The sequence below is a fragment of the Arachis hypogaea genome, chromosome 19 (genome assembly GCF_003086295.3).
Source record: "Arachis hypogaea cultivar Tifrunner chromosome 19, arahy.Tifrunner.gnm2.J5K5, whole genome shotgun sequence".
Classification (NCBI taxonomy): Eukaryota; Viridiplantae; Streptophyta; class Magnoliopsida; order Fabales; family Fabaceae; genus Arachis; species Arachis hypogaea.
Window position 1 is genome coordinate 48818767 of NC_092054.1, and position 23232 is coordinate 48841998.

Sequence of the window (23232 nt, forward strand, 5' to 3'; positions counted from 1 at the left end):
TGAATCAATATTTCCCTCCAAAAAGGATGACACAGCTAAGGCTGGACATCCAAGGCTTTAAACAAGGAGATAATGAATCTCTTTATGATGCCTGGGAGAGATACAGAGAGATGCTACGAAAATGCCCCTCTGACATGTTTTCAGAATGGGTTCAGTTAGACATCTACTATGGGCTTGCAGAAGGAGCTCAGATGTCTTTAGATTACTCAGCTGGTGGATCTATCCATATGAGAAAGACAATTGAAGAAGCTCAAGAGCTCATTGATACAGTTGCCAGGAATCAGCATCTGTATCTAAGCAGCAACCCTTCCATGAATGAAGAGGTTAAAACAGTAACTGCTGAATTCAGTACTGTAAAACAAGCTGATGAATTCAATCAGCAATTAGATTTTTTAACAAAACAGCTAGCTGAATTCAAAGACAGGTTACAGGAGACAAGGATAGCTAATATACATATGGACGAACAGTTTAAGCAAACAAAGCAGCAGCTATCAAAGCAAATAGCAGAAGAATGCCAAGCAGTTCAATTAAGAAGTGGGAAAACATTAAATACCCCACCTCAAGGCATCAAAAATTCAAGAAATGAGCGACCCACCAAAGATTCCCCTGAGGACAGTAAGAGCCCAGGGAAAAATAATTCTGGCACTAAAACGCCAGAAAATGGGTGGAAGGCTGGCGCTGAACGCCCAGACCATGCCCAAAACTGGCGTTCAGCGCCAGAAACAAGGCAGGATTGGCGTTCAACGCCAGAAACAGGCAAGAATCTGGCGTTGAACGCCCAACAGGGGCACATTTCTAGCGTTCAGGCGCTAGGAACAGACAGTGAGCTGGCGTCTAACGTCACTCCAGCTTCTGACTCTGGCATTCAATTGCCAGTGAGGGATCAGACACACACAAGTGCTGATAACAACCCCTCTAAAAAGGCTTCTTTAACCACTAAGGTTGAGGAATATAAAGCCAAGATACCTTATCCTCAAAAACTCCGGAAAGAGGAGCAGGATAAGCAATTTGCTCGCTTTGCAGATTATCTAAGGACTCTTGAAATAAAGATTCCTTTTGCAGAGGCACTTGAGTAAATACCTTCTTATGCCAAGTTCATGAAAGAGATCTTGAGTCATAAAAAGGAGTGGAGAGAAACAGAAAGAGTTCTCCTCACTGAAGAATGCAGTGCAGTCATTCTGAAAAGCTTTCCTGAAAAGCTTAAGGACCCTGGGAGTTTTCTGATACCATGCATATTAGAAGGTGATTGCACCAAGACAGCTTTATGCGATCTTGGGGCAAGCATCAACCTAATACCTGCATCCGCTATCAGGAAGCTTGGCTTAACTGAAGAAGTTAAACCAACCCGTATATGTCTCCAACTTGCTGATGGTTCCACTAAATACCCATCAGGCGTGATTGAGGACATGATTGTCAGAGTTGGGCCATTCGCCTTTCCCACTGACTTTGTTGTGCTAGAAATGGAGGAGCACAAGAGTGCTACTCTCATTCTAGGAAGACCTTTCCTAGCAACTGGACGATCCCTCATTGACGTCCAGCAGGGGGAAATAACCCTGAGAGTCAACGATGACGAGTTCAAGTTGAATGCTGTCAAAGCCATGCAGCATCCAGACACATCAACAGACTGCATGAAAGTTGACCTTATTGACTCTTTGGTAGAAGAGATCAACATGGCTGAGAGTCTCGAATCAGAGTTGGAAAACATCTTTAAAGATGTTCAGCCTGATTTGGAGGATTCAGGGGACATGAAAGAGACTCTGAACTTTCTTCTGAAAGAGGAAAAACCTCCTAAACCAGAGCTCAAGCCACTGCCACCATCCTTGAAATATGCATTTCTAGGAGAAGGTGACACTTTTCCAGTGATCATAAGCTCTGCTTTAAATTCACAGGAAGAGGAAGCACTTATTCAAGTGCTAAGGACACACAAGACAGCTCTTGGGTGGTCCATAGGTGACCTTAAGGGCATAAGCCCAGCTAGATGCATGCACAAAATTCTATTGGAGGATAATGCCAAACCAGTGGTTCAACCACAGAGGCGGCTAAATCCAGCCATGAAGGAAGTGGTGCAGAAAGAGGTCACCAAATTACTAGAGGCTGGGATTATTTATCCCATTTCTGATAGCCCCTGGGTGAGCCCTGTTCAAGTCGTCCCAAAAAAGGGAGGCATGACAGTGATTCATAATGAAAAAAATGAACTGGTTCCTACAAGAACAGTTACAGGGTGGCGCATGTGTATTGACTACAGAAGGCTCAATACAGCCACCAGAAAGGATCATTTTCCTTTACCATTCATAGACCAGATGCTAGAGAGACTAGCAGGTCATGATTATTACTGCTTTTTGGATGGCTATTCAGGCTATAACCAGATTGCAGTGGATCCCCAGGATCAAGAGAAAACAGCATTCACATGTCCATCGGGAGTGTTTGCTTATAGAAGGATGCCCTTTGGGCTATGCAATGCGCCTGCAACCTTCCAGAGATGCATGCTCTCTATTTTCTCTGACATGGTGGAAAAATTTCTGGAAGTCTTCATGGATGACTTCTCAGTATATGGAGACTCATTCAGCTCCTGTCTTGATCACCTAAAACTTGTTCTGAAAAGATGCCAAGAAACCAACCTAGTTTTAAACTGGGAAAAGTGTCACTTCATGGTGACTGAAGGAATTGTTCTTGGGCATAAAATCTCAAACAAGGGAATAGAGGTGGATCAAGCAAAAATAGAGGTAATTGAAAAATTACCACCACCTGCCAATGTTAAGGCAATCAGAAGCTTTCTGGGGCATGCAGGATTCTATAGGAGGTTTATAAAGGATTTTTCAAAAATCACAAAACCTCTAAGCAATCTGCTAGCTACTGACACGCCATTTGAGTTTGACACAGCATGCCTACAGGCGTTTGAAACGCTGAAAGCTAAGCTGGTCACAGCACCAGTCATTTCTGCACCAGACTGGACATTCCCATTTGAGTTAATGTGTGATGCCAGTGATCATGCCATTGGTGCAGTATTGGGACAGAGGCATGACAAGCTTCTGCATGTCATTTATTATGCCAGTCGCGTTCTAAATGATGCCCAGAAAAATTACACAACCACAGAAAAAGAACTACTTGCAGTGGTTTACGCCATTGACAAGTTCAGATCATACTTAGTAGGATCAAAAGTGATTGTGTATACTGACCATGCTGCTCTTAAATATCTACTCACAAAGCAGGATTCAAAACCCAGGCTCATCAGATGGGTATTGCTTCTGCAAGAGTTTGATATAGAAATAAGAGACAGAAAAGGGACAGAGAACCAAGTGGCTGATCATCTGTCCCGGATAGAGCCAGTGGAAGGGACGTCCCTCCCCTTTCTTGAGATCTCTGAGACGTTTCCTGATGAGCATCTATTTGCCATTCAGGAAGCACCATGGTTTGCCGATATTGCAAACTATAAAGCTGCAAGGTTCATACCCAAGGAGTACAATAGAATACAAAAGAAGAAATTAGTTACTGATGCAAAGTACTATTTGTGGGATGAACCCTATCTCTTTAAGAGATGTGCAGACAGAATTATCCGTAGGTGTGTCCCCAAAGAGGAAGCACAGAGAATCCTATGGCATTGCCACGGATCTCAATATGGAGGCCATTTCGGAGGTGAGCGAACAGCCACCAAGGTCCTCCAATGTGGCTTCTATTGGCCCACACTCTATAAAGATTCCCGAGAGTTTGTACGTAATTGTGACAGTTGCCAAAGAGCTGGTAACCTGCCTCATGGTTACGCCATGCCTCAACAAGGGATCTTGGAAATAGAGTTGTTTGATGTATGGGGAATTGACTTCATGGGACCTTTCCCACCATCATACTCAAACACTTATATTCTGGTGGCAGTTGACTATGTATCAAAATGGGTTGAGGCTATCGCCACACCCTCCAATGATACTAAAACAGTGCTGAAATTCCTCCAGAAACATATCTTTAGCAGGTTTGGTGTCCCTAGAGTGTTAATCAGCGATGGGGGTACTCACTTCTGCAATAAACAGCTTTACTCTGCCATGGTTCGGTATGGAATTCGCCACAAAGTGGCCACACCATATCATCCACAAACCAATGGGCAAGCTGAAGTCTCTAACAGAGAATTAAAGAGAATCCTGGAACGGACAGTAAATACCCGTAGAAAGGATTGGGCAAGGAGCTTGGATGATGCTCTGTGGGCTTACAGAACAGCATTCAAGACCCCTATAGGGACCTCTCCATACCAACTCGTGTATGGTAAGGCATGCCACTTACCCATGGAACTAGAACATAAGGCCTACTGGGCAACCAGATTCCTAAACTTTGATGCCAAATTAGCAGGAGAAAAACGATTGCTCCAGCTAAATGAGCTAGAGGAATTCAGATTCACAGCTTTCGAAAATGCCAAGCTTTATAAAGAAAAATAAAAAAAATGGCATGACAGAAAGCTGTCATCTAGAATCTTTGAACCAGGACAGAAGGTCCTGTTGTTTAACTCTAGACTCAGGCTATTCCCCGGGAAACTGAAATCCCGGTGGAGGGGACCATACGTGATTACAAGTGTGTCACCATATGGTTACGTGGAGCTTCAAGATATTGATTCTGATAAGAAGTTCATTGTCAATGGACAGAGAATCAAGCATTATCTCGAGGGCAACATTGAGCAAGAATGCTCAAAGCTGAAGCTAGATTAAAAGCTCAGCAAGGTCCAGCTAAAGACAATAAAGAAGCGCTTGCTGGGAGGCAACCCAGCCATGGGGCAACAATCCTCTAAGAATTTTGCCCTATTTTTATTTTTATTTGTTTATATAAATTTCACTGACACTAAGGTAAAGAATCATTTGCATAAGTTTACAGGGTTACAGAAGGAATCTACACACAAAACAGAGATAGGAAGCTTACTGGCAAGAAAACGCCAGTGAAGGCCATTTTGGGCGCTCAGCGCCCAAAATGGGCATCCAGTGGGCGCTGAACGCCAGTAAGGATAGCTATCTGGCGTTCAACGCCAGAAAAGGGCAACAACTGGGCGTTGAACGCCCAGGAGAGCAGCATTTGGGCGTTGAACGCCTAAAACAGGCAGTGTTTGGGCGTTCAAACGCCAGGATGGTTGGGAGGAGCTCTCCTTCTACCCATCTCCTTCTTTTTCTTTTGCTTGAGGACAAGCAAAGCTCTAAGTTTGGTGTGCTTATCCGTGATCACTAAGATCATGGCCCCTAAAGGAAAACAACCCACTCCAAGAGGAGCAAGGGCGTGATTTAAAGGAACTGAAGCGCCAGAAATTTTCTCTTGAAGGACCAAGCACCTCACAGACTAGAGGAACATCCACTTCCCAAACCTCAAGGTTGTTGAGTTCTAATCTTAGCCTTAACTCTGTGATAACTGTTCTTATTTTAATTTTACCTTAGGAGTCATATAGTAGTAATTAGTATCTATTTTGATTTTATCTCCAATTAAGCTATAGTTTATTTTTCTCATCATTAGCAAACATGAATAAAGTAGTAGATCTTTTGAATAAGAAGCAATAAAATTTCGAGTTTTAATAAGAGAAATTCTAATTAGTTAAATGTGGTGGCAATGCTTTCTGTCTTCTGAATGAATGCTTGAACAGTGCATATATCTTTTGAATTTGTTGTTTAAGACTGTTAAATATGTTGGCTCTTGAAAGAATGATGAACATGAGACATGTTATTGAGAATCTGAAAAATCATAAAAATGATTCTTGAAGCAAGAAAAAGCAGCAAAGAACAAAGCTTGCAAAAAAAAAAAAAAAAAAAGAGAAAGCAAGCAGAAAAAGCCAAAGCTCTTAAAACCAAAAGGCAAGAGCAAAAAGCCAAAGCCCTTAAAACCAAAAGGCAAGGGTAATAAAAAGGATCCCAAGGCTTTGAGCATCAGTGGATAGGAGGGCCAAAAAGGAATAAAATCCTGGCCTAAGCGGCTAAATCAAGCTGTCCCTAACCATGTGCTTGTGGCGTGAAGGTGTCAAGTGAAAACTTGAGACTGAGCGGTTAAAGTCAAGGTCCAAAGCAAAAAGAAGAGTGTGCTTAAGAACTCTGGACACCTCTAATTGGGGACTTTAGCAAAGCTAAGTCACAATCTGAAAAGGTTCACCCAGTTATGTGTCTGTGGCATTTATGTATCCGGTAGTAATACTGGAAAACAAAGTGCTTAGGGCCACGGCCAAGACTCATAAAGAAGCTATGTTCAAGAATCATCACACTAAACTAAGAGAATCAATAACACTATCTGAATTCTGAGTTCCTACAGATGCCAATCACTCTGAGCTTCAATGGATAAAGTGAGATGCCAAAACTGTTCAGAAGCAAAAAGCTACTAGTCCCGCTCATCTAATTAGAATCTGAGCTTCAATCAAAAACTCTGAGATATTATTGCTTCTCAACCTATTAGTCTTCTATTTTATTTGTCTAGTTGCTTGAGGACAAGCAACAGTTTAAGTTTGGTGTTGTGATGAGCGGATATTTTATACGCTTTTTGGGGATAATTTCATATAGTTTAGAGTATGTTTTAGTTAGTTTTTAGTCTATTTCTAGTAGTTTTTAGGAAAAATTCATATTTCTGGACTTTACTATAAGTTGTGTGTTTTTCTGTAATTTCAGGTATTTTTCTGGTTGAAATTGAAGGAGCTGAGCAAAAATCTGATTCAGGCTGAAAAAGGACTGCTAATGCTGTTGGATTCTGACCTCCCTGCACTCAAATTGGATTTTCTGGAGCTACAGAACTCGAAATGGCATGCTTCCAATTGAATTGGAAAGTAGACATCCAGGGCTTTCCAGAAATATATAATAATCCATACTTTGCACAAGGATAGACGACGTAAACTGGCGTTCAACGCCAGTTCTCTGCCCAATTCTGGCGTCCAGCGCCAGAAAAGGATAAAAAACTGGAGTTGAACGCCCAAACTGGCATAAAAACTGGCGTTCAACTCCACAAATGGCCTCTGCACGTGACTCACTCAATTCTCAGCCCCAGCACACACCAAGTGGGCCCCAGAAGTGGACCTCTGCATCATCCATCATAGTCCACTCATATTTTGTAACCCTAGGCTACTAGTTTAGTATTTAAACAACTTTTAGAGACTTATTTTGTATCTCATGACATTTCAGATCTAAACTTTGTATTCTCTGATGGCATAAGTCTCTAAACCCCATTGTTGGGGGTGAGGAGCTCTGCTGTGTCTCAATGAATTAATGCAAGTATTTCTGTTTTCCATTCAAACACGCTTGTTCTTATCTAAGATGTTCATTCGCGCTTAACTGTGATGGAGGTGATGATCTGTGACACTCATCACCTTCCTCAAACCATGAACGTGTGCCTGACAACCACCTCTGTTCTAAATCCGATTGAATGAGTATCTCTTAGATTCCTTAATCAGAATCTCCGTGGTATAAGCTAGAACTGATGGCGGCATTCATGAGAATCCGGAAAGTCTAAACCTTGTCTGTTGTATTCCGAGTAGGATTCAAGGATTGAATGACTGTGACGAGCTTCAACCTCCTGAAGGCTGGGCGTTAGTGACAGACGCAAAAGGATAGTAAATCCTATTCCAACTGGATCGAGAACCAACCGGTGATTAGCCGTGCTGTGACAGAGCGCGTGAGCGTAGTTTTCACTGGAAGGATGGAAGGTAGCCATTGACAACGGTGATCCACCAACACACAGCTTGCCATAAGAGGACATGCGTGCGTGAATCAGAAGACAGAGGAAAGCAGAGATTCAGAAGACAAAGCATCTCCAAAACTCCAACATATTCTCCATTACTGCACAACAAGTAATCTTTAATTTATGCTCTCTTGGTTATTCACAATTCAACTGATAAACATAATTGACTTCCTGACTGAGATTTACAAGATAACCATAGATTGCTTCAAACCAACAATCTCCGTGGGATTCGACCCTTACTCACGTAAGGTATTACTTGGACGACCCAGTGCACTTGCTGGTTAGTGGTACGCGTTGTGAAAAGTGTGATTCACAATTCGTGCACCAACTTCCCTCTACTATTAGTTAGGGGTTAACTTAGTGGGGTTGGTCCTTGCCAACTCTCATGTTGTGGTTAGTGATTAGGATAGAGATCCTTGACCACCAAACCTTGCCAAGACCTCTTTAGTTGTTAGTTTATTTTCATTTCCATTTACTTTTCATGCCTCTTATCAAAAACCCCAAAACATACCTCATAACCAATAACAAGACACTTTATTGCAATTTCTAGGGAGAACGACCCGAGGTTTAAATACTTCGGTTTATAGATTTTAAGGTTTTGTACTTGTGACAAACAAATTTTTGTATGAAAGGATTATCGTTGGTTTAGAAACTATATTGCAACGAGCTTTCAATTGTGAAATTCTAAACCACACAAAAGTCCATTTATCAAAATGGTGCCGTTGCCGGGGAATTACAATTGTGTTATGTTATTGGTTATTGTATATATGTGAATATTGTGAATAGCTTGATTTTTGGGATGCTTGTTAGTTTTTGCTAGTTTTAGGACTTTGTTTCATTCTTTCTTATTAGCTTTTGTTTCTTATTTTCTCTTTTCATCATGAATTCTCACTTTGGCTATGAGTTTGGTTCTCATTATGTTGTAGAAAATGAGGACTATAATGAGAATGTGTATCAAGGATGGGATAACCAAAGGTGGGAGGAGCCATATGCATATGATCAATCCTCTTGGCAACAACCTCCACCAATGCATTATGAAGAAGAGCCATTCTATTATGCATACCAATCCAATGGCTATGGTGAATCTCCTTGTGACTTTCAAGAACCACCACCATATGCCTACGAGCCATGTCCTCAACATGAACCTCAACCATACTCACAAGCCTTTTTTCGCCAAGCACTTCCATATGACCCTAACCAACATATATCATACCAATCACCTTTTGAACCATATGAGCCATACATGGAACCACCATTCCAATATCAATACTCCCAAGAGCCACCTCAATATACACCACCACATCCTTACCAAGAAGAACCACATTCCTATTATGAATCCATTCTCCAAGACATTGAACCCTCTTATCCATCCCAATCCTCAATGGATGAAACCCTTAGCCTTATACTTCAAGGGAAAGGAGAAATGCAAAGGGAGACACTAGAATTTGTGGCTACCTTGATTAAGGTAGTAAGCATTTTAACCTCTCAATATTTGAGCACTCAAAGCACTCCCATGGTCACATGTGGAGAATCAATTGAAAAACATAAGGAGAGATTGGAAACTCTGGTGGAAAATGAGGGATGTTATTTTGTATTAGAGCAATTGGAGGAGCCTATGATCATTGAAGAAGAGGAAGAAGAGGTTGAAGACTTAGGAGATGCGAAACCTCCTTAGAAACCTAGAGTTGACGAGAACCTCTCCAAGAAGAGTGAATTTGATGTTGAGGAGGAATGTGCACAACCTTCAAGGCATATTCCGTATGAAGACTTGGAAGAAATGGAGCAAAAATTGAGTTCCCTTGGAGATGAAGACTATGCATCTAATCTTCTTAGTGATGAATACTTTGAATTTGAAGAACCTTCTCCCAATGAGATAGAAAGCGATGTGGAGGTAGATTTCTCTCCACCTCCCATTTATGATTTGAGTGATGGGGAAGAGTTAGATGAAATTGATGAACAAAGGATTGGAAGTAAAGAAGCTTATGAAGAGGTGGAGATTAACAAGGAAGAACACAAGGGAGAAAAGCTTGCTAGCACGTTGGAGATAGCTCTCCCCAAGCCACCACCATCCATTCTTTCATTCAAGTGGGAAAATTCCTTATACTTAAGCTTTGTTATTCCCCTTAAATATGGTTTGCTTGAGACGGAAGGTCAACTTAGATATATTTGTGGCCTTAAGAGTAAAAAGGAGATGGTTAGTGGTTGGAAACATTCTTCTAAGTTCATGATGGTTACATGTTCAAAGCTTAATTGCAATGGTTGGTGTAGAACTAGATTGCTTGGGTCTAGGATGTTGTTTGGTTGCTTAAATGAGAACTCCAAGATTATACCACCCAAATGGAATAATGACAATCAACTCAAAGATGGGTGTAGAAACAAGATATGGGATCCCGGCATACATGAGGATCAACTTTGGGAGCCCATAGTCTATGAAGAACTCCATCAAAGCTTGGGAGAATTGAACTTGAAGAGTGGAGCTCATTGGAAATGCAAGCATTGGTGGATGTTCAAGGATGGCTTCAAGCACAAGCCACCTTGATGGAGCTCCCCATAAGTCCAACTTAAGGACAATAAACAAAAGTGCTAGGTGGGAGACACCCCACCATGGTAACTTCTTTTCATTTTCTCTTTTTGTACATATTGGTAATTAGTTTAAATTCATGTTTTTGGTTGGTTTGTTGAGTCTAATTGGTAGTTTAGTATGTTAAATAAGGTTTTATGGTGTTTTGGTAGCTGTTTGGAGGTTTGGAATGCTTGGATTGGTGCAAAAACATAGAAAAAAATAGCACCATCCGCGCGTATGCGCACTGCGCGCGTACGCGTGCATCAAGCATTTCCGCCTACCCACGTGCATGTGCCACGTACGCGTACGCGTGGATTGAGAAATTCCACTCCTAAGTCAAAAACCCGAGAGTTGTGTGAATGCTGTGCGCGCACTGTGCCTTTGGCACAAAGCAACTCGCGCGTACGCGCACATGACGCGTACGCGTCACTCTCGAAATAAGCCATCGATGCGCACGCGCCATGTACGCATACGCGTCACGTCCATTACACCACCATCCGCGCGCGTGCCATGCGCGCGTACGCGCGGATATCCTTCCTTCAACACATTTCTTTTGTTTCCTCTTTCCGTTTCTTTCCTTCTCCTTTCTTCTTCCCTTCTTCTACCCCTCATCCAACACTCCCAAACACTATTGATAACCCTTTATTTTAGTTAACTAATTAGTTAGTTAGTTAGTTGATTAGTTAGTTTTAGTTAGTTTCTATTTCATTTTCTCTTTTTCATTGTAAGTGTTGGATTTTTAATCTTGTTTACCATTAATTGTTGCTGAGTACAAACGGGATGTTATCTTAACACCATTATTCTTATAATCTTTGTTGGATTCTACTATTGAGGTTATATTTTGCTACTTGGTTTTGAGTTTTTCATGCTTACCTTTTAAGAATACCAAGTGATGAGAATTACCTTCGAGCTTGTAACTCTTCTTGAATTTCATGATTTGGCCACCATGTAATTTCAATCCCTTCCCTCGATTTGGCAATTTCTTGATATTGGATGTTGTGAATTTACTTCAATGCATTATATTGCATGATCATATGCATCCATACGCTTTTAGCTTGAATGCTCTCATGCTTCTTTAATGCTTGTTTTACCTTACACGTTTACTTAAAGCATCTCAAGCAAACTAGGATAAGTGAAGTGCATACTTCTTTTGTGACATCACTTTTTGTACTAGTGTGTGTTCTAAACCGCGCAATTTAAAATTCACACACTTATTTGTCATTAATGTCACACTAATTTACTCACTCAATTATAGTGATTATTACCTCATTCCAACAATGTATGCTTCCTTGCTTTTGTATTTTCTTATTTTATGGTGTTATTTTCTATTTTTTTCATGAATGATGCACCACAAGCAATAACGGAAGCGGAAGAAAGAACACGCAGCGACCGGTTGACCTACCAGCTGAAGGTAGCTATCCGGAGAGTCGCCGTACCCCCTTGCTCATCTTTGGATGCACCGAGGACGGTGCAAACTTTTAAGTGTGGGGAGGTCGTCCGATCGATCGGCGATTTTGGGTGACAAATTTCTAATTCCAACACTTTTGCATTTAATTTTAGGTTTTTAGGATTTTTGTTGCATTTTCTTAATTTTTTGCATATATATACACAATAAGCTTAGTCAAAATAATAAGATTTTTCAAGATTTCTATCTATAGGGCACCTCAATTGATTTGAGTGAAAGATTTTCATTAAACTTGCTTGAATTATATATATTGTGGAACATGTTTTGAGCTAAGAACACAGGCAAGTGAGATTTGAGCCTAATTGTGTGGTTACATTTTATAACCACTTATTTTTCCTTCTTGTGTACATTATTCTCTTTCTATGATTGTAATCTTTGATTTGTTTGATTCTTTATGTCCATTATTTGGTGTATTCATGCATTTATATGATTGAGGCCATCATTTCATTTAGCTCACTTACCCAAATAGCCTTACTTTTTATCATCCATTGTTAGCCAACTTTGAGCCTACGCTTAATCCACTTTGTTCTTAATTTAGCACATTACAAGCCCTAAAGTGAAAAACAATAAAAGTCCTTAATTTGGATCTTTGATTAGCTTAGGCTAGTGAGTGTGAGTATCATTCAAGTGTGGAAAAATTTGGGACATTGGGTGAATAAAAGGGTAGCTTTGTATTTTTATTGAAATTATTGGAAATTGGGTACATGCTCATGTATTGATAAAATGTATAAACCTTATGCATTGATGTTCTTGTATATAGTTTGAAAGAAAGAAAAAAATGAGAAAAAGAAAAGAAAAATAAAAGAAAAAGAAAAATGGTATAGAAAAGAAAAAAATAGAAAAGCAAGAAAAGAAAAAAAAAGAAGAAAGAAATAAAAAGGGGACAAAATGCCCCAAAGTGAAGCTCAATAAAGATCAATGCGTAAGTGTTGTGAAATGAAAAGGAATACATGAGTATGTGAAAAAGTGAAAAATTGGTAGTTAGGTTAGTTTTGAATTGTATAGGATGTCATAGGTTAGGTGGGAAGTTTAAGCTTATCAAAGATTCAAATTTTAAGCTCACTTGACCATATATGCATCCTACCTTGACCCTAGCCCCATTACAACCAATGAAAAGATCTCATGATAGGTGTATGCATGCATGAAATAAATGTTGATTGTTAGAAGAAAAACAAATCTTGGAAAGCATGATTAGGGGAGAATTTAGTGAATCAACCCTAAACACTTGAGCGAATAGAGTGCAAACATATCCAATGAGGGTTTGATGCTCAATTACATGTTTTCACCTATAATCATCACTTTTCTTGCAAGTTTGTAAAAATATTTAATAACTCAATTCAATTGAGGATTAGACTTGCTGGTCCTTAACCCTTGTGCATATAGGCTTCTTGGAAATTGATTTATTTTGACCAAGCAATTGCTTTTATGTAGATAGTTGCTTATAGGTAGGGTGAATTTAGTTAGATTTTATTGAATAAATGTTGATACCCTTTGCTTTCTCTTGGTTTAAGCATGAGGACATGCTTGGTTTAAGTGTGGGGAGGTTGATAAACCCCATTGGTAGGGTTTATCTTGTGCTTCATTTAGGGGATTTTATCACCTTTTACCCACATTTATTCAATGAAATATCATGGTTTCATGATTGTTTCCCAATTTGTGCTTAATTATAAAAACATACTTTCTATATCCTTAATTAGCTAAATTTAATTCACCTTTGATTCCACTAGATGCCTTGATTTGTTTGTTAAGTGATTTCAGGTTGAAAAGGCTAGGAATGGATCAAGGGAATGGAGAGGAAAGCATGCAAAGTGGAGAACACATGAAAAAGTAAAAAATTTGGATATCTTCATCCACGTGCACGCGCACCGTACGCGCACGCGTGGATCGCAAAAACGCAAGGGACACGCACGCGTGCTGTACACGTACGCGTCGGTGGCCGCACATGATATTTTAATACAAAACGTGCCCAGTGATTTTGAGGAGCTGTGGGGCCCAGTTTGCAACCAACTTTGGTGCCCAAAATGCTTTAAAGGACCAAGGATTGAGGGGGAACACATCTTTTGGTTCATTTTTACATATTAGGATTAGTTTAGAGTAGTTTTAGAGAGAGAAGCTCTCACTTCTCTCTAGAATTAGGAGTAGGTTAGATCTAGCTTAGAATTTCTTAGATCTAGGTTAATTTCATGCTTTGATTCACTTTTCTTTTATCAATTCTTCTTCTTCTACATCTCTTCTCTCTAGTTTAGCATTTAATTCTTGTAACTCTCTACTTTTATGTTCATGCACTTTTGTTCTTCTATTTCTCTTTAATGCAATTTATGTTTTCATGTTCCTTTATTGTTCATTTGATTTGTTGTTGTTTAATTCCTTGCAATTGAGTAGTGTAGATTTACATTCCTTGCAATTTTACTATGCTTTCCTTTTATGCCTTCCAAGTGTTTGATAAAATGCTTGGTTGGATTTTAGAGTAGAATTTTATGCTCTTGGCTTGGAAAGGTAACTTAGGAACTCTTGAGTTACTAATGTCCAAGTGGTAGACGATTAGGAGCCATTAACTCTAGATCTCACTAATTGATTTGGTGGAGAACTAGGACTTATGGACTTGCATTGACATAGCTCACTTGACTTCCCTCTACTATTAGTTAAGGGTTAACTTAGTGGGGTTGGTCCTTGCCAGTTCTCATGTTGTGGTTAGTGATTAGGATAGAGATCCTTGACCACCAAACCTTGCCAAGACCTCTTTAGTTGTTAGTTTATTTTCATTTCCATTTACTTTTCATGCCTCTTATCAAAAACCCCAAAACATACCTCATAACCAATAACAAGACACTTTATTGCAATTCCTAGGGAGAACGACCCGAGGTTTAAATACTTCGGTTTATAAATTTTAGGGGTTTGTACTTGTGACAAACAAATTTTTGTATGAAAGGATTATTGTTGGTTTAGAAACTATATTGCAACGAGCTTTCATTTGTGAAATTCTAAACCACACAAAAGTCCATTCATCGGTTCTGCATGGAAAAGACCAAAGGATTCTAGGGGGAAAGGGGGGATCATTCATTTACACTTAGACACAATTTTTAGCTAGTTTTTGGTTCTTGTTCTTCTAGAGAGAGAAACCCTTGTTCCTTTCTAGATATAGCTTTAATTTGATCTTCCCTTGTTGAATTCTGGATTAGATCTTGTTAATTACTAGTTTTAATTGTTTAATTTGAATTCTCTAGTATAATTGTGTTTAGATCTTGTGTTAGTTTTATGTTTCCTTGTTATTTGTCATTTTATACTCATTTCATGAATCTTATAGATCTTGATTTGTTATTGTTGCATTGATGATTTCCATGATTAATTATGTTGTTTGAGTGATTGTATGTTGATAACTATTAGTGGGTACTTGTCAATTTCAATGTGATGGCAATTTGAACATGTTCTCTATGAATGCTTACCATGTGTTTGATGAAATGTTTCCTATGATTATGGAGTAGTTCTCTTTACTCTTGGCCTAGGCTAAGGGAATTGGGTAAACTTGAGTCATTGGGTCTAATGGATTTGATGATTTAGGAACCCTTAGTGGTCAATTTGATAACCATTGACACTAGCCTACTATTAAGTCAATTAGTAGTGAGGTTGGACCTTATGAGTTGATGTTGACTAAACCATTTAAAATACTTCAAGTATAGAAGTACACTTAATGAGTTTGGTTCCTTATAATTGTCAAGATATAGTTATTAGACAAGGATAGTGACCCCAATTCCCATGTCTAGCCAAGAGTTGCTTTTATCATTCTTATTTGAAAACCCAAAAATCTTGATTGCTTTTATCATTCTTATTAGTTGTAGTTACTTGTTTAGTTTAGAATAGAATTACATTGGATATTATTTTATTAGTTTGGAATTAATTACATCTTGCTTTAGTCAATTGAATTAGTTTCTTGCATTTCAAGATTACTTGCTTGTTAGGATTCCTAGTTTAATTTCTTGCTCATGACTTGCAACCCCGGATTTCTAACCAATGTTGAAGCACATGTTTGCCCATTCCTTGTGAGACGACCCGAGGTTTGAATACTTTGGTTACTTTTATTGGTGTTAGACTTGTGACAACCAATTCCTTCTAAATTTGATTTGCGGATTATTTGTCGATTGAGGACTATACTTGCAACGTGAAAAAAATCTTGTGAAATTCATTATCGACGGTATCCGTGCTCAATCACTTACGCGTCACACAATCATTCTGCGGCCGATGCTTACGCGTCGCTTCTTCTTTTCCTTTCTTCTTCTTTCTTCTCTCCTTTCTTACTTTACTCTTCTTTCACTTTTCAACATTTCACTTCTCATTTTTCTTATCTTTCTTTTCTTTTGTTTATTACATTTGCATACCTGCATTCATTGCATTTTAAGATAGACTTTGACAAATTGATCCGATTGGCTCTTACAAGAACATCTAATACGGCTGATGACTTGCATCATCTACCCTTTTTTCTTGTATAAAAAGGACCATAAAAGAGCATAATCTTGATCATTGCAATTCATGCATTATTTGATGAATATTATGGTACATTGCTTTAAAATGGGTTTATGCTGATTTTCAGGTGAAAAAGACATCAAAAAGGGAAGAAAACAACAAAATAAGGCTAGGCGTGTAAAACTGGCGTGCCACTTGGAGCAAACGCCACAAAAATGTATGGGCGTGGCACGCCAGTACTGAATTCCAGGGAGGATCCTCAAGTCATGTATGGGTGTGGAACGCCAAGAACTGGGCGTGACACGCCAGTTATGGTTTCCAGAGGAGCATGATTCAAGAAAATGTATGGGCGTGGTACGCCAGTGTAATTTTCCAGAGAGCAATGATGAAGGCCACTAAAGGGACGTGGCACGCCATGCTGGGCGTGGCACGCCTAGCCCATCACATACTATGGGCGTGCCACTTGAACCATGGGGCGTGGCACGCCAGTTCATCCATTCAGAGGGGATTATCACTTGGGCGTGCCACTTGGTATCGAAGGCGTGGCACGCCAGCATCAACTTATCACTTGGGCGTGCCACTTGAAAACCCAGGCATAGCATGCCAAGCTTAGAAGACCCACACAAAAAGGGGCGTGCCACTTTAGCATCAATGCATGGCACGCCAGTACAAGATTCCAGAAAACAAGGACAAAGGCCCAAGCACTGGGCGTGCCACTTGGTATCGAAGGCGTGGCACACCAGCTTTCATCCCCACTTGGGCATGCCACTTGAGCATCCAGGCGTGGCACGCCAATACTCAAGGAAGCCAAAGCAAAGCTGGGCGTGCCACTTGGTATCAAGGCGTGGCACGCCAACTCTAGAGTTTCACTTGGGCGTGCTACTTGGAAGACCTGATGTGGCACGCCAATTACTGGACCAAGGCAAATTGCTAGGCGTGGCACGCCAGTTAAATTTTCCAGAGAGGAAGATAGAAGGCCAACCATATGGGCGTGCCACTTTGTATCAAAGGTGTGGCACGTCAGCCCTAGAATTTCACTTGGGCGTGCCACTTGAGTCTCAGGCATTGCACGCCAGTATCACCAATCAACCAAGAAGACCTGGGCGTGCCACTTGAGTTCTGGGCATGGCACGCCAGCGAAGGAGCCAAGCACACAAATGGGGCATGGCACGCCAGACCCTGGACGTGCCATGCTAGTTCAATTTTCTAGAGAGAAAGACCAAGCACACACAATGGGCGTGGCACGCCAGACCTTGAGCGTGCCACGCTAGTTCAACTTTCCAGAAGCAAGAAGAAGAGGGAGAAGGACTAGGCGTGCCACTTGGGCTCGAAGGCGTGGCACGCCAGGGATGCCAATGAAGGAGGGCGTGCCACTTGAAAAGTTGGGCGTGGTACACCAAGCTAGAATTAAAGCTGCGCGTGGCACGCCACTGAAGCGCTAATCACACGCCAGCTAGAAGATCACGTTTATTGAGTTTCTTTTCCCTCCAAATTATAATTTTCTTTTCACTTTTGTATTTTCTTTATTTTCCAGTGTTAGAAGTAGTATAAATAAAACCTCAAAGTACTGAGAAGGGGTTAAGCAGTTGATCTATTAGCTATAGTTAGATCTACTTTTCACTTTATCATCTCTTCCATCTCTTGTACTTTTTCTTGGAGCTATGAGTAGCTAAATTTCCTCTCATTGAGGGAGGGAGCTCTGTTGTACTTGATGGATTAATGATAGTGAATTTCTTTTTCTCTTCATCCTCTCTTTGATTTGCTAGAAGGAATTTCGTTTTAATGATAGTGTTCAATCACCTTGGAAAAGGGATTGAATAAAAAATGGGTTTCATGGGAACCTTGGAAAAGGAAACATGAAGCCAAGCTAGAAATCCATTCTCACACTTGAGTAGGATCTGGGTTTTGGTGTTTGGATATGGTGACATATAATCTTCCCTCTACTTGGACCTATGATGATGTGTGGTATAATCAGGGACCAAGCATATCTCTCTTCATGAGCAATTAGACCAAGGAATTGGCTATTGATCAAGATCTAAGAGATTGAGTCACCAAGGAATTGGAGCTCAATCAATCATGATTTCCAAGAGGTCAGTGAGTTGCATGATTGAAGAGGATATGAGCTGGATTTAATCCAAAGAGACAACATCTCCTGATCTCAATGAATTCCCCTATTCTTATCTTCCATTCTCTTCATAGCTTTCTTTATATTCTGCAAATCCCCATTCCCATTTACTTTTGAGTCATTTATGTTCCTGTACTTTATATTATTGTCATTTCCATTTCTGCACTTTACTGCTTATGTTTACTTTTGAGCCATTTATGTTTCTGTCCATTTACAATTTTGCACTCACAATTTATTCTGCTTAGCTTAACTAATTCACCAATTAATTAAAGTTGCTCAAATCCACCAATCTCTATGGATACGATCCCACTCCACTGTGGGTTATTACTTGACAATAAATTTTGGTACGCTTGCCAAAAGAACGGATTCATCATTTGTTATATGGGGTATGAATTCAATTCATCAACGGCGTTACAGGATAACAAGCATCGGCCATGTAAAAAATAATATTCATCCCACTAATCTATAGTGTACATTCTAAATTTGATGTTGGTTTGGCATGTGAAAGGACCTTTAGCACAATCCACTTACTTTTATTTTCTCATTTATGTAGTTAATGCAGAGGTTGTACTCAAAGCAACAAATATCGATGGAGTGTATGATGATGACCCAAGGTGTAACTCACAAGCACGCCTTCTTGACACGCTTTTTTATCAACACATTACTTCAAAAGATCTCTCACTCATGGACATGACTTCCATAACGCTATGCCAGAAAAATAATATTGCTGGTAAACCCCTGCATGCAAGCATGAACTACTCTTTCTATGCTTTTAAATGGAATTCATCCTATATTAACATTACATTATTTGTTTGCCTATCCTCTCAGTTCCCTTCTTGTGGCACAGATATTGTATTCAATCTAAACAAACCAGGTAACATTGAGAAAGCCATTAAAGGTGTACCATTATGGCTGCTAGTTATTAATTTGTAAATATGACGAGGTGTGTTACACCTTGGTTTACCACTATGGGGCTTGGCTAAATTTTGCTTTGCCACCCCCTAGTTTTGGAAATCATAATTTGTCTTTTGAACCATATTTTATTAGCACCAAATTCCTGTATTTATTTTTATTTCATGTCTAAAACAAACATGAAACCGCCTAAAGTGGAACTAGAATGATGTTTATCTCTTTCACTTTTTTTTCATTTTCAGCTGAAAAAACCATAAATTACTTAGTATTTGTGATATAATTTTCCAAGCTTGAAGGCCATTTTTTCCCTTAATAAAATAAATTACAATAGAAAGCGAATAAAATGAAGAGTGTAAAGACAAGGAATTTGACATACTATTCGGGTTTATTTTCAGCATCTGTAAGATGCCTTGTGGGTCAGAGAAATCAAGATTGACCAAAGTTTTAGGAATAGCCAAGAATCAGAAACTCTTTTAGTAGTGTTTATTTGACTTAGGGAATGGAAATATCTGGGATGAGCCATTTGGATGGTGCGTATTGAGTAATTGAGCACTATGAAATATATTAGATCCCGTTATTAGCATTTAGGATATCCCATCAGGTGCGTAGAACACGTTCTTGATGCTTTAATTATCACGTACGTATCATGAGTAATCTACTTCTACTATAGTATTGAAGAGAAAATACTATAGAATTGCTTACCTTGTTTAGCATAATAGAATTCAACCTTATAAAGTTTTCCTTGTTTTGGAGATGCCAGTATTTTAACAGATTGCTAATTAAAACATACCAACCAACTAAGAGGGAAATCAACATTTCTTATCAGTATTTCCTTGAATTTTGTGTAGGGAGTTTTTAATAAATAGTTGAATTAGTGACCAAAATCACATACCAAAAGCTACGGCCATAGTTCTACTTATTCATTTATTTTTAAAAAATTAAAAATGTTTATTTGGAAAAAATTCCTTTCTTAAGAAGATAAAATAGTATAATTCTTTCAATACAATGACATTCCTTCAGGTCAAACTTTTAACAAAGCCCTACTAGAGAAAAAAAATAATAATAAACACCATATTTTAAAATATAAAAGTTGCAGAAATTATTTTTAATATGGAGATAATGATTGTATTTTGATTGAATATTGATATTTGAAGTGTATTACAGTATTGTGGATGTGTAAGAAAGGTGTCCAACACGCTTCCTGCATGTCGGCCAAAATGTTGACACGTGTCCAACACGCACCCTGCGTGTTGACTCTTCACCTGCAAAATCCACCCACCTCTAATTATACCAAATAATCCCCTGAATCCTTCAATTTTAGGATATCCCCATTGCACCTATTACCTTCTCTTAATTAAGCCTTCGGTGTTCTGTCAAAACTCTGTTGTTATAAAATTATCCCATGGGGTTAGTTTTGTAGTTCCACTGTGATACTTATTCACTTGAAATTCTGACATGTTATGTTCTTATGGACTTCTATATTGTGCTTCTCAAAAAGGATAATATCTATCAGATAGTTACTAAATTGTGCCTAAATTTTCCTTTAGGATGTTGGCAACTGTCATGAATGCAAAAAATAAAGTGCTTCCCTAGCAAATAATGATGAAATTTAGCGAGCGCCTTGGTGATAGCATAGAACTCCCTAGTGTAGGCTGATTGTTGCTGCAAATTGGGAGTTAACTTCTTAGAAAAATAAGCAATTGGATGCTTATTTTATACTAGCACGGAACCAATGCCAGTACCGAAAGCATCGGTTTCAACCTCAAAAGGATTCTCAAAATTGGGTAAGGCCAACACTGACTTTGAAGAAATGGCCTGCTTAAGCCAAAGAAATGCCGAATCAGCAAGAGAACTCCAAGTAAAGGCATCCTTCTTAATCAAATCAGTAAGTGGAGAGGCTAAAAAGGTGTGGTCTTTAATGAAACGATGATAGTAGTCGGTACGGCCTAAGAAGCCCCGAAGTTGTTTGAGGTTTTGAGGCCGATCCCAATCCATTATTGCTTGCACCTCAACTGTCTCCATATGAATGTTATTGCCCGAATTAGTGTGACCCAAGTAGTCTACTTTAGAGCACTAAACAAACACTTAGAAAGTTTAGCAAACAAGGGTTCCTGCTGCAAAGTCTTAAGCTCCACTTCTAAATGTTCCAAATGTTTCTCCTATATATGGCTATATACTAATATATCATGGAAGAACACCAGCACAAATTTACGTAAATAAGGCCTAAAACATCATTCATAAGGCTTTGAAAAGTGGCTGGGGCATTTGTCAAACCAAAGGGCATTATAAGCCAGTCATAAAATCCTTGTTGTGTCTGGAAAGCTATCTTGAAGTGATCCTCTGGTCTCACTAAGATTTGGTGATAACTTGAGCATAAATCCAATTTAGAGAATACAGTAGCACTAAACAATTCATCTAACATCTCATCGATGGTCAGTATTGGAAAGCTATCCTTAATGGTGATGCATGTTATTTAAAGCATAATAGTCAATACAAACTCGTCATGTACCGTCCTTTTTCTTAACCAACAAAATTGGCGACGAAAAGGGACTTTTACTAGGCTAGATAATCCCTTCTTGAAGCATATCCTAAACTATAGATTCAATTTGAACCTTCTAAGAATGAAGGTACTGGTAAGGGCGAGCTTTAACCAATTTTGCACCTTGCACTAGAGGAATGCAATGTTCATGAGTCTGCAAGGAGAAAGTCTAGAAGGTTGGCCAAAAACTGCAGTGTAAGCTTGTAGCAATAACACCAAGTTAGGTTGCATGTAATCGGGCAGCTGCAATGATGGCATCGATTCACCCTCAATCTTTTGCACTTCGAGAGTGAAGGCCTCGACAATAGCATCTGTATGAACAAACCTCATGATGTGGTGAAATTGAGCCTAGGCCGCTGTGATAGATTTCTCACCTAAGACTGTGATTAACTGGCCTTGATGCATAAACCGGAGAAAGAAAGAATCATAGTCCACTATCTGAGCTTTCAATGTCCTCAACCATGTTGTTCCAATAACTAAATCACCATCCGCCACATGCAAAATATAGACCTTAGGAATGGTCACTTGGAATCCATTTACGACATATCTATGGATGAAATATAACCCTCAATGTAGAACATTAAAATCACCCACTATGACCTTGACTCCTAGTGTTGGTTCAACAAGTAAGTTCAAGAACTTCGCGATATGAGGTTGAATAAATATATCAGAACTGGCACAATCAACTAGTGCTCACACCTTTAGCCCATGGATGATAGCTTTAATATAGATAGTAGCAGGGCCATGAGTGTCATGCATTGCATTGTAGGACAAATGATGAGCAAATACTTGCTGGTCCAACTACAACAGGGAGTGATCCTCACCTTCTGATGCCTCAGACATGGTTGTGGTGTCATGGTCTTCATCAGTCTCAAGTTGCAGCAACATAAACTTTTGATTAGTACACCAATGGCTCACCGAGATCTTGTCATCGCACCAATAACACGAACATTTCTCTCTCTTGCTCTAAATCTCCATTGGGGTGAGACGCCAAATGGGATTCTTGGTTGGAACAGGGTTCGGGCGTTGCAAGCAGTGGGTTAGAAAGTAACAGAAGGAGGGTGCTGCAAGTGGTAAGACGCGGCCCACTGTTTGGAGTTTGGTTCATGAATGGGGAATGATAGGTAGCAGGTGTAAAACCCGGTTAATTAATAAATAATTAACTAATAAATTATTATGAGCCAGAAAAATTAGAAAATTAAATTTTATAAATTGAAGAAGCAAATATATTTAGAATACGAATTTAAACTATAATTTTAAAAATTTTGGTCCAAAGTTGAACAAACAGACTAAACTGGTTGAACCGGACCCAAGTGGGCCCAAGCCCACATAACAAAATCCCAACACTAAGCCAACATTCAGCTTCTCTCTTCCTTTTCATTCCACAGAGAAGAGAAGTGAAGCGAAACAAAACTAAACCCTTATCCACTTCCAAATTTCATTTGATCATAACTCTTAATCCAAAGCTTCGATTGTCGTACCATTTGTGGTCACACATTCAC

At 39.4% G+C, this 23232-nt stretch overlaps 1 protein-coding gene across 1 annotated transcript; it reads right to left on the reverse strand.

Annotated features, from left to right (window-relative positions):
• Window positions 1–20904: 20904 nt before the first annotated feature.
• On the reverse strand, window positions 20905–22060 carry LOC140182260 (uncharacterized mitochondrial protein AtMg00860-like). The gene is made up of 2 exons (XM_072228403.1): window positions 21920–22060; window positions 20905–21264 (listed from the first exon to the last, which is right to left on the reverse strand). The coding sequence occupies exons 1-2, from the start codon at window positions 22058–22060 to the stop codon at window positions 20905–20907; spliced, it is 501 nt and encodes a 166-aa protein (XP_072084504.1).
• Between the last annotated feature and the right edge of the window lie 1172 nt (window positions 22061–23232).